The sequence below is a fragment of the Rhincodon typus genome, chromosome 28 (genome assembly GCF_021869965.1).
Source record: "Rhincodon typus isolate 14 chromosome 28, sRhiTyp1.1, whole genome shotgun sequence".
NCBI classification, from domain to species: Eukaryota; Metazoa; Chordata; class Chondrichthyes; order Orectolobiformes; family Rhincodontidae; genus Rhincodon; species Rhincodon typus.
In genome coordinates, this window is record NC_063359.1 from 41,996,365 (window position 1) to 42,008,393 (window position 12,029).

The following is a 12,029-nucleotide window of genomic DNA, read 5'->3' on the forward strand; positions in this document are numbered from 1 at the left end:
GGGCCGAAGGGCCTGTACTGCGCTGTAATGTTCTATGTTCTATGTTCATTGTAACCAGACCATCAGCTTTGAGCTGAAGCGGTCTGCCTAAGATCCCAAAGGCTCCCAAGATCCAATAGCTCACCAAGGCTAATTTTCCACACTCTACATTTATATTCATGTGAATAAGAGGAGGCTACTGAGCCCATCAAACTGGTTCTACTGTTTGCTTATATAAGATATAGAGAACAAATAGAGATATTCAGTCCAACCAGTATATTATCCTGTCCTTTATCAGCAATAACGTGTTATTTTCTTCACCTTTGACTCTTATTTTGCCACCATTAAATACATCTACACTACTCACTGTCACCACTCTGTGGTAGTGCGTTCACCATTTGGGGATGTGGATAATACTGGCAAGCGCAGCATTTATTGCCCCTTCCTAATTACCCTGGCTCATGGTAAGTTCCCTTTTTGGAATGGCCTTTTGGGGTGGGGCCACTCTCCAGTGTTAGGAAGGGAGCTTGTCTGTGAGGCTGAATGGATTTAGTGTTGTGCAATGAGGTGCTAGAAAAACTGAATGCCCTGAAGGTGGATAAATAACCAGGACCAGATGGACTACACCCCAGAGTTTTTAAGGAGATAGCTGAAGAGGTAGTGGAAGCTTTAGTGGTGATCCTTCAGGAATCGCTAAAGTCAGAAAGGGTCCCAGAGGACTGGAAAATCACTAATGTGACACTCCTGTTTAAAAAGGGAATGGGGCAACAGACTGAAAATTACAGGCAGATTAGCCTGACCTCAGACATTGGTAAGGTATTGGAGTCCATTCTGATGGATGAGATTTCTGAATATTTGGAAGTGCATGGTAAAATAGAGCAAAGTCAGCACGGCTTCATCAAGGGGAGGTCATGCCTGACAAATCTGCTAGAATTCTTTGAGGAAGTAATGAGCAGGGTAGACCAAGGAGAGCCAATGGAGGTTATTTACCTGGACTTCCAAAAGGCCTTTGACAGGGTGCCACACAGGATGCTGCTGAGTAAGATAAGGGCCCATGCTGTTCAAGGCAAGGTGCTAGCATGGATAGAAGATTGGCTGTCTGGCAGAAAGCAGAGAGTGGGGATAAAGGGTCCTTCGCAGGATGGCAGCCAGTGACAAGTGGTGTTCCTCAAGGGTCAGTGTTGGGACCACAACTTTTCACTTTGTACATTAATGATCCAGCTGAAGGAACTGTGGGCATTCTGGCTAAGTTTGCAGATACAAAGATAGGTAGAGGGACAGGTAGTATTGAGGATGTGGGGAGGCTGCAGAAGGATTTGGACAGGTTAGGAGAATGGGCAAAGAAGTGACAGATGGAGTACAACATGGGAAAGTGTGAGGTCATGCACTTTGGTAAGAAGAATAAAAGCATGGACTATTTTCTAAATGGGGAGAAAATTCAGAAGTCTGAAGTGCAAAGAAACTTGAGAGTTCTCATCCAGGATTCTCTCAAGGTAAGCTTGCAGGTTGAGTCAGAGTTAGGAAGGGAAATGCAATTTTGGCATTTATTTTGAGAAGTCTTAAATATAAAAGCAGAGATATACTACTGAGGCTCTTTAACGCTCTGGTTGGGCCGCATTTGGAGTACACACACATGAATCTATGCAGTGAATTTATATTTGCAGATACATTCTATTTTGTTCAAAAAGCACACAGTTTCTAGACAATCAGTAAATATGGTGCTTTATAAATTCCTACTTTAGAAATAAGACCAGTCTGACTCCAAACTAAAACACTAACAGATTCTAAACAAGGTCTCACACCTAACATGCATTGCCTAACCTAAAATGTCACCTCTTCTTTACATTGATAAAACCTTTAGTTCTCTCAGGCCTGTGACTTGAAAGGAATTTAGGGATGTACATATAATTTTTAATCAATTAAAACCTTCTAACTGATTAAAGATTTAACAGCAAGCTTAGATTTGTTTAGTATATCCTCATCAATAGTGTGAACCTTTGATCTTTTACTTATAAATTTTGTGTCTGATACTACATCTGTCACTAACACCTGAAGAAAGAGAGAGGCTCTGAAAGCTTGTGTTTTCAAATAAACCTGTTGGATTATAACCTGGTGTTGAGAGATTTCTGACTTTGTCCACCCCAAGTCCAACACCGGCACCTCCACATCATGACACAAAGATAGGTGGAGGAATAGGAACTGTTGAAGAAGTGGCAAAGTTGCAGAAGAATTTGGACAGGTTAGAAGAGTGGGGAAAGAAGTGGCAGATGGAAGACAACATGGGAAAGTTTGAGGTTATGCACTTTGGTAGAAAGGATAGAGACATACACGATCTTGTAAATCGGGAAAGGGTTCGGAAGTCTGATAGACAAACGGACTTAAGAGTACTGTTTTAGGATTCGCTTAAGGTTAATATTGCAAGTTCAGTTGACAGTTAAGGCAAATATAATACTTGCATTCATTTCAAGAAAACTAGAATATAAGAGCACGGATGTACTGATTGCACAATGTTTAGCACATTCATGACGCTTCAGACACTGAAACAGTCCATGTTCAAATGCAATAAAATCTGGACAATTTCCAGACTTGGGCTGACAACTAGCGAATGACATTCATGCCACACAAATGCCAGGCTATGACCATCACCAATAAGAGACAATCTAACCACTGCCCCTTGACATTCAATGGTGCTACCGTCACTGAATCCCCCACTATCAACATCCCGGGGGTTACCATTGACCAGAGACTCAACTGGAATCGCCACATAAATACAGTGACTACAATAGCAGGCCAGGAAGCTGGGAATACTGCGGCAAGTAACTCACCTCCTGACTCCCCAAAGCCTGTCCACCATCTACAAGGCACAAGTCAGGAGTGTGATGGAATACTCCCCACTTGCCTGGGTGAGTGCAGCCCCAACAACGCTCAAGTAGCTTGACACCATCCAGGACAAAGCAGCCCCCACTTGATTGGCACCACATCCACAAACATCCACTCCCTCCATCACCCACACTCAGTAGCAGCAGTGTGTACGATCTACAAGATGCACTGCAGAAATTCACCAAAAATCTTCAGACAGCACCTTCCAAACCCACGACCACTTCCATCTAGAAGGACAAGGGCAGCAGATACATGGGAACATCACCCTCTACAAGTTCCCCTTTGAGCCAATCACCATCCTGACTTGGAAATGTATCTCCATTCCTTCACTGTCACTGGGTCAAAATCCTGGAATTCCCTCCCTAAGGGCATTGTGGGTCAACCTACACAGGTGGACTGCAGCAGTTTAAGAAGGCAGCTCCCCACCACCTTCTCAAGGGCAACTAGAGAGGGGCAAGAAATGCTGGCCCTGCTAGTGATGCCCACCTCCCACAAATGAATAGAAAAATAAATGTACTGCTGAGGTTGTACAAGGATCTGGTCAGACTGCATTTGAAATATTGTGAGCAGTTTTGGGCCTCGCATTTGAGAAAGGATGGAGCTCATAAGTTTGAAGGGGGGAATCACTCTCATTCTTATAAACTGCAGTGAGTAGAGTACCATCCTGTTTAGCTTTTCCTCCTAAGGCAATCCCTCCATACCAGGGTCATCCCAGTGAACCCTTTCTGAACTGCCTCCAATGAAATGATATCTTTCCTTAAATAAGGGGACCACAATTGTTCACAGTATCCTAGATGTGGTCTCACCAGCAGTTTGTACAGTTGCAGTAAGACTTCCTTACTCTTATACTCCAACCCCCTTGAAATAAGGGCCAACGTTCCATCAGCCTTCCTGATTACCTGCTGTACCTGTGTGCTAGCTTTCTGTGTCTGAAGCACAGGCTTAACAGGCAAATTAAATCCAGCTCCCAGTTGAATGTTGTCCTCTGTCACACTCCAGCCATACCACTGACAGTTTGTAACAACAGCTATAAACCTGCCCCCTTTAAGTACAGCATGGTATATTGGGAAGGAGGAGGAGCAATATGAAGAGAGAGAAAGTGCTGCACAGAGTGGGAAAGGGGGAAGGGGTTGTGGGGTGTTTGTGCATGAAACAGGTTAGTGTAATTGAAGGAGAAGGTGATAGTTCATGGGATGTAGCTCCATGCTTATGTCAATAATGCACAGTAATTCTAGATTGGGAGGGATGTAGGGGCTAGGTGAAGTTACAAAGATGGAAGGGGCGTGGGGGCTGGAGTGGGTGGCAGAGATAGGGAGGGGCGCGGGGACTGGAGGAGGTGGCAGAGATAAGGAGGGGCGTGGGGACTGGAGGAGGTGACAGAGATAGGAAGGGGTGCAGGGGCTGGAGGGGGTGGCAGAGATAGGGAGGGGTGCGGGGACTGGAGGGGGTGGCAGAGATAGGGCGGGGCATGGGGGTCAGATGGGGTGGCAGAGATAGGGAGGGGGAGACCTTTGAATGATTTGAACACAGTGTAGGAATTTAAAAGTTGGGGTATTGCTGGACTGGGAGCCACAAAGCTAAAGTTTGTTTCATTGATTTACAGGTGACCATGATCTGTCTGACCTCTACTTCCCGCATAGCGACCTTTTGTAAGAATCGGCGGATATTTCTGTCCAAATCCTTGCTACGATATTTGAGCACCTCAACTCCTTGGGGCATCACAGCAGAGCGGAATGTGCCCTCCAGCAAGTTTCTCAAACAGGATACATCAGCATCAAGCACCCCAACTAAGCCACTGCCAAAGCATGCTGATGTGGTGATCATGGGAGGTGGCAGCCTGGGATGCCACACCTTGTACCATTTGGCAAAAATGGGCATCACCAACGTGGTCCTGCTCGAACGAGACCAGCTGACATCTGGGACCACATGGCACACTGCTGGTAAGGATGGTATTGGACAGACTGACAGCTGTGGGGAGTGGGGGAGTCAGGAGGATGAGGAGTGCATGTCACAGGGAGAACATTGCTCCAGTGAAGTCAGGTCATTCAGCACCTCAATAGCATTTGTTTTAATCATGGTGGATCTGTATCGTAACCCTGTCTCTCCCCAACACCACCCAAAAAACAGTACCCAGCAATCCCAGGTTTGACATTTTCAGTTGATCCCCAAACTCAGTTGCATTATTGAGCAGGTGGGGGATGGGAGAAAAGAGCTCCAGATTCCCAATCCTGTTTGTTTGAGGAATTGCTTCCTGACAGCCCAGCCCACAGTTTAAGGTTCTGTCCCTTGTCCTGGATTTCCCTCAGGCCATGAACTGGTTTCTTTTTATTGAGTCCTTCAATCATCTTTAATCTCTTGTTTTGACACACCCTGCCCACCATCAAAACAAATCTTCCCGCTTGAATACAAGTTGAATTTGTGCGAGTCTATCATGTAATTAAACCCCCAAACCTTGGGAGCATCACACTTTATCAGTCTGCTTCCTTCCTAAGTCTGATATGTTTCTGGGTAGCATTATTCAGAATTGAACACATGAATGTCACCTTCTTCCCCCTCCGTTATTTTGTCTGGGTATTTCTGATTTCTGCAGGTCTCCTATGGCAGTTACGGCCCAGTGACACAGAGATTGAGCTGCTCAAGCACACCAGGGACGTTGTCAGTAAAGACCTTGAGGAGGAGACTGGGTTACACACTGGTTGGATTGAAAATGGTGGCCTCTTCATAGCCTCCAACAAGCAACGACTGGATGAATACAAACGCCTCATGTCGGTGAGCACCAGCATTAGGCAGGGGTTGAACATATACTGCCAGGAGCAGACCTTTCAATGTTGGTTTGAGATGCACATGAGTTAGTGTCTGCGTGTGAATTTCTAAACTTCCCTTGACCAAACAGTTTGAAACTATTGGAAAGTTTATGGATACCAACAGGAGCAGAATGCAGGGGCCAGTGAGAGTAATTTTTTTCTCCTTCGTTCATGGGATGTGAGCATCAATAGCATTTATTGTCCATTCTTACTTGCCCCTTGAGAAGGTGGTGGTGGGCTGCCTTCTTGAACTGCTGCAGCCCATGTGCTGTAGGTTGACCCACAATGCCCTTTGGGAGGGAATTTCAGGATTTTGACCCAGCAACACTAAAAGAACGGCGATATATTTCCAAGTCAGGATGGTGAATAGCTTGGAGGGGAACTTGCAGGGGGTGGTGTTCCCATGTATCTGCTGCTGTTGTCCTTCCAGATGGAAATGGTTGTGGGTTTGGAAGGTGCTGTCTAAGGAGCTTTGGTGAGTTTCTGCCGTGCATCTTGTAGGTGGTACACACTGCTGCTACTGAGTGTCAGTGGTGGAGGGAGTGATTTTTTTTTTTCTATTCATTTCTGGGATGTGGGTGTCACTGGCTGGCCAACATTTCTTAGCCATCCATAGTTCCCCTGAGAAGGTGGTAGTGAGTTGCCTTGTTGAACCACAGCAGTCCTCCTGCTGTGGGTTGACCCACAATGCAATTAGGGAGGGAACACTTGTGGATATAGTGCCAACCAAGTGGGCTGCTTTGGCCTGGAGGTGTAAAGCTTAGAATCATAGAGTCCCTACAGTGTGGAAACAGACCCTTCAGCCCAACGAGTCTACACCGACCCTTGGACCATCCCACCCAGACCCATCCCCCTATAACCCACCTCATCTACACATCCCTGAACACTACATGCAATTTAGCATGGCCAATCCACCTAACCTGCACATCTTTGGACTGTGGGAGGAAACTGGAGTACCTGGAGGAAACCCATGCAGACACAGGGAGAATGTGCAAACTCCTCACAGACAGTCGCCCGAGGGTGGAATTGAACTCCCGTCCCTGATGCTGTGAGGCAGCAGTGCTAACCACTGAGCCATCGCGCCACCACGCCACCCCCTTCTTGAGTGTTGTTGGGGCTGCACCCATCCAGTCAAGTGGAGAGTATTCCATCACATGTTCCTTGTAGATGGTGGACAGGCTCTGGATATCTGAGGTGAATTACTCATTCCAGTATTCCTAACCTCTGACCTGTTCTTGTAGGCATTGTGTTCATGTGGTGAGTCCAGTTGAGAATGTGGTGAATGGTAACCTCCAGAAAGTTAATGGTAAGGTATGGTGGTTAGATTAACTCTTGTTAGAGATGGTCATTGCCTGACATTGTGTGATGTGAATGTATAGCTGTGGACACTGCGGCAATGGGTGCCATGGGGTAGGTGGGAGCCGCAGGAGCAATGATTTGGGGTGTTGGGGCTTTTTGGTAAGGCTGGGCGAGGGAGTAACCATGGGCCTTGGTGCTGCCCTTGTTTCTGAGCCCTCATTCCATCCCTCCTGAGGGCTACTGATTGAGTTATTACTTACTAGTTCATTTATTCAGTGATGTAGTAGTGTCATATCATCTTTTGTAGTTGTGTTGGCATATGAGGGATTTGGACTGTCATGAGCAGAATTAGAATAATGTATCAACATCCTCAATCATTACCAACTCTGTATTAAATTTACCACTTCTTTTCAGTGTTGTAGCTTAGACACCACAGTATTTTAGTTAGCATAAGTTGCAAAGGTGTTTTCATCAAAATGGGCATCCATCACTCTAAGCACACTTTCCACACGGTGGTAATGTCACACAAATGCTTCCCCATGTCACATACACAAAGCTGAAATAAAGGCCGTCATTGTAACCTCAACTACATCTCATATCCCAATCTAACAATTGGCACAGTGTTCATTTAAAATATCATCCACTATATTCCCCCATCACACCCAAAAATGGTAGCTCATAAACACATGCTACCTTAAGCTAGAGATTCCACATTTATTTACAAGCAATTTATTACTTTTGTTTTCTTGGCTCTTCATTTTCCTTCCCTCTCTGCTGACCCATCCCACCTTCTTCCCCAACCCCTCACCCTCCTTCCCTGTCTGTCCTGCTTTCCCTCCCTCCTCTGTCCCACCCCTCCTCTCTCTCCCCTTCCCTCCCTCCTTCCCCTCTCTTTCACTCCCTCCTCCTCCCATCCTCTGTCTCTCCCTCCTGTCCTTCCTCCTTTGCCCCTCCCTTGCAATTTGCCCTGATGATTGGAAGATAAAAAAGCCGTATCTTTTTCAGCAGTACTCAAGATCTGTTGCACCAAGCACCTGTTTGACTTTCAGGATGGTTACAGTGCAGAAGGAAATTTTGTGTGTTCAGTTTTACAATTGAACTTAGTTTATTATCATTCCCACCATCTCCCTGTCACCCTGCACATTGATCCAAATCTCTCAACCTCCATCCCTGACCCCACACACTCACTTTGGGAGAAACTACCCCTGAAGTTGCCTTTCATTCTTTTACTAATCATCTTTGTTTCTGTGTTCCACTTCTGATCCCTACTCTCACTTTCACCATCAGCCGTAAAATTAAAGGTTGGTTATTGATTCAATATTTTGACTTTGGTTTTATCATGCTCTTCTCCTGTATTCCCCTTTCTAAACTTTCTTGTTTTTTTAATCCCATTATGAAAACTCTCACTAGATCTTTTCGAATCAGCAGCCTCCTTACCAACCTCTCTGTTTTCTTTGTGATATTTAAACAGGAACCTCATTTGTTTAACCACCAGGTTCACTTTAATCTATTTGCTGCACCATTCAGTTCACCTTTAGGCCAATATTCATTTTGTCCATTATACTGGGCAAGTCTTTATCTGTACCTTTGTGTAAAACCTCTCGGTGTTGTTCACTATTTACCAATTCTCCTATTGTCACACCACTTGTTTGCTTTGTTTCATTTTACAAACGTAAATAAGGAATAGTTTCAATGAATTTAAATAAAGGCTGTGGGTGTTGAGGTTGGAGTAAGATTTATTGGAAAAGGTGGCGCTAAGCTGCCTTCCTGAACTGCTTGAGTTATTGGTTACACCCACAATGCCGTTAGGGAGTGAATTCCAGGATTTGACTCCATGACAGTGAAGGGAAGGCAATATATTTCCAAGTCAGGATGGTGAGTGACTTAGAGGCTTAGAACTTGCAGGGAGTAGTGATCCCATTGTACCAGTTGCCCATGTCTTTCTTAATGTCAGCCTTGGCTAATTAATAACACATTTATCTCTCAGCCAGGAGTTCATGCATATTCCAAATCCAGAACTCAGAGCATAGAAAAAGGCAGAGATACCAAAGTAGTGCCACACTGTCGGAGGGTCAGTGCCGAGGGAGCGCCGCACTGTCGGGGAGCCAGCGCCAAGGGAGCACCGTGCGGTCGGACGGTCAGCGCCGTGATGTTGGAGCATTACCCCTCGACAGTGAGGCACTCCGTCAGCACTGACCATTCGACAGTGTAATGCTCCCTTAGCACTGACCCTCCTTCAGTGAATTGCTCCGTCAGTATTGACCCTCCAACAGTGCAGCACTTCACTGAAGCGTCAGCATGTAATGTGTTACCAAGTCTTAAGAGTTTGCCTTGAGCTGATGAGGTTACTGCTCACACTGTCAAAACCTCACACAAAGCCTAATCTGTAGCAGAAGATATTGAACCCATGGGATCACATCGGGGTGAGAGTGGGTGTCAGTTTATGAAGTTGGGCTTTAGAAACCGGGATAAACCACTCAGTCCCTGGGGCCTTCTCAGCCATTCAATAGGACCAGGGCTGATCTGATTACTCCATGTTCCTGCCTACCCCTCACTGATGAAGAACCTACCATAAGATTAATCAAACACATTGCTTCAATGGCCTTTTGAGGAAGAGAGTTCTCAGTGGAAAGAGACTCCTGACCCTGTTGGGTAAAATTTCACCTCATCTATTTTGAATGGGTTGCTCCTTGTAAAATCATACAGTACGGAAGAGGCCTTTCAGCCCATCAGGTATGCACCACCAAAAACGACCTGAAATCCACACGAGTCCCATTTTCCCATCCTCAGCCCATAGCCTTGAATGTTATGACATTCCAAATGCTCATCCAAGAACTCAAAAGTTGTGAGGTTTCTGCCTCAATTATCTTCCGAGGTGGTGCATTTCAGATTCCCACCACCCTCTGGATGAAACCTTTTTTCTTGAAACCCCCTCTAAATTCTCCTGCCTTTCACCTGAAAATTATGTCCCCCTATTATTGAAACTTCAACTCAGTGGAACAGCTGCTTTCTATCTACCCCCATAACTTTCAGGTCCCCCCCCTCAATCTTTTCTGCTCCAAGGAAAACAAGCTGAGTGTAACCAGCCTCTCTGCATAGTTAAACTGCTCCATCTCAGGCAATATCCTGGTGAATCTCCTCTGCACCCCCTTCAGTGCAATCACATCTTTCCTATTTTGCAGCAACCAGAACTGCACACAGTACTCCACCTGTCGTCCTAATCAAAGTTTTGTACATCTTCACTGTGACTGCTTTTATCAGCCCTGGCATAGATTATAAGTGTCCCATATGCCTTCTTAACTATCCTATTAATCTGCTGTGCCACAGTCAGGCAGTTGTGGATAAACACCCCAAGACTCCTCTTTAAATTCATTCACGGGATGAGGGTGTCACTGGCCAGGCCAACATTTATTACCCATCCCCAACTGCCCAGAGGACAGTTAAGTGTGAGCCACATTGTTGTGGGTCTTTTTAAACAGTAATGTCTAGTTCTCAATTCTCCCACAAAAGGAAACTTGCTGTCTTCCTTGATCTTGTCAAGACCCCTCAGTGTCTTATGATTCAGTCAAGTTGACTCTTATGCTTCTAACTCCAGTCTGTTCAATCTTCCCTCCCAAAATATTCTCGACATCCTCCCTCTCCCTAAATCCAGGTATGCATCCAGTAAACCTCCTCTGAACTGGTTCCAACACATGTTTAAGTGAGGACACCAACATTGTGCACACTATTCCAGATATGGTCTTACCAGTGCCCTGTAAAAGTGAGGCATGACTTCTCTAGTTTCATACTTAATTCCCCTCATAATACGTGAGAACATTCATTTTTTGTTTTCTAATCAACCTGTTCAGAGATTCTATCACAAACCTCTGGGGCAAGTGGGACTTGAACTGAAGCCTCTTCCGGAGGTCAGGACACTATCACTATGCTCCTTCTGCTGCACCTAGTATTCCAAGGCAGCCTCCCATCCAAGCACTAACCAGGCCTGAGATCAGTCATTTTGATACTGGTATGCCATGGGCAAGAACATTCTAGCAGTTTTCCTTATTACTTGCTGTACCTGCATGCTAAGCATTTATGATTTAAGCTATCAGACACCCAGATCCCCCTGCATCTCAGAGCTCTGCAATCCCTCAGTATTGAGATGATTTGCTTTTTGTTTTATTTTTCCTGCCAAAATGGACAATTTTACATTTTCCCACAAAATGTTCATTTGGCCAAATCTTTGCTCACTCATGTCACCTATCTGTATCGCTTTGAAACTTCCTTCTGTCCTCTTGACAACTTAGTGTCCCACCAGTTAGCAGTTGTGTGGCGCTTGAGAGGGTGGGACAGATAGTGCACTTTGAGCAGTCGAAACCTGAAGCATGGAACAGCTGAGAGAAAATGTGCCAAGGTGTCCAAGGCCTGCTTCCATCAAGAATGTAGGCTTTCATTCACCGGCCTCTGCTTGACCATTTGGAGCTTGTCTATCAAAGATTTGAGCTGTTAATTGTAGCACAAAACCCAATCATTCTAAATTTCACACAAGTACATATTGTAGCCAAAAGATGAACGTAATAATTAATCATTCTCTATATTTGCAGGAGCACTGGCATCATGCATTGTTTAAATTGATTCCTAAATAAACTCTTACCCAAGTAACAAGGTCAGAACAACTCCCAAAAAAACAAGGTTCAATATCCCAGGCTGATGTCACCAATGACATCAGCTCAAAGAACCTGTGTGAGGGCAGAGTGAGAATTCAGGGTTATTACAATCCCACAACAGACAGCCAAGTTTCAGATACAGTGTGGCTATGGATAAGTAATACAATCCACAACACCGGTAGAATTGATTTCTAATACCCAGAATGAACATGGTGTAAATCTGGATACGATTTATACTGTGAGAGAATGGGCGCAGTGCAGGACAATGTAGCAAATGAAATCAATACAGATCTTTTGAATTTCTCAGTAATTTCCCCAGACATTGATATAATCCAGTATCAGTGCTGAGTTTCTCACTGTCTGAGAGTCAGTGCTGAGGGAGCGCCGCACTGTCGGAGGGTCTGTACTGAGGTAGTTCCAC

At 45.2% G+C, this 12,029-nt stretch overlaps 1 protein-coding gene across 1 annotated transcript in view; it reads left to right on the plus strand.

Moving 5' to 3' along the window:
• Window positions 1-12,029, plus strand: part of LOC109938339 (sarcosine dehydrogenase, mitochondrial-like) — a 33,220-nt gene that overhangs the window by 1,705 nt on the left and 19,486 nt on the right. Inside the window, 2 exon segments of the mRNA XM_048613425.1 lie at window positions 4,463-4,799; window positions 5,450-5,628. Coding sequence (XP_048469382.1) covers window positions 4,469-4,799; window positions 5,450-5,628 — 510 coding nt within the window. The 5' untranslated portion in view covers window positions 4,463-4,468.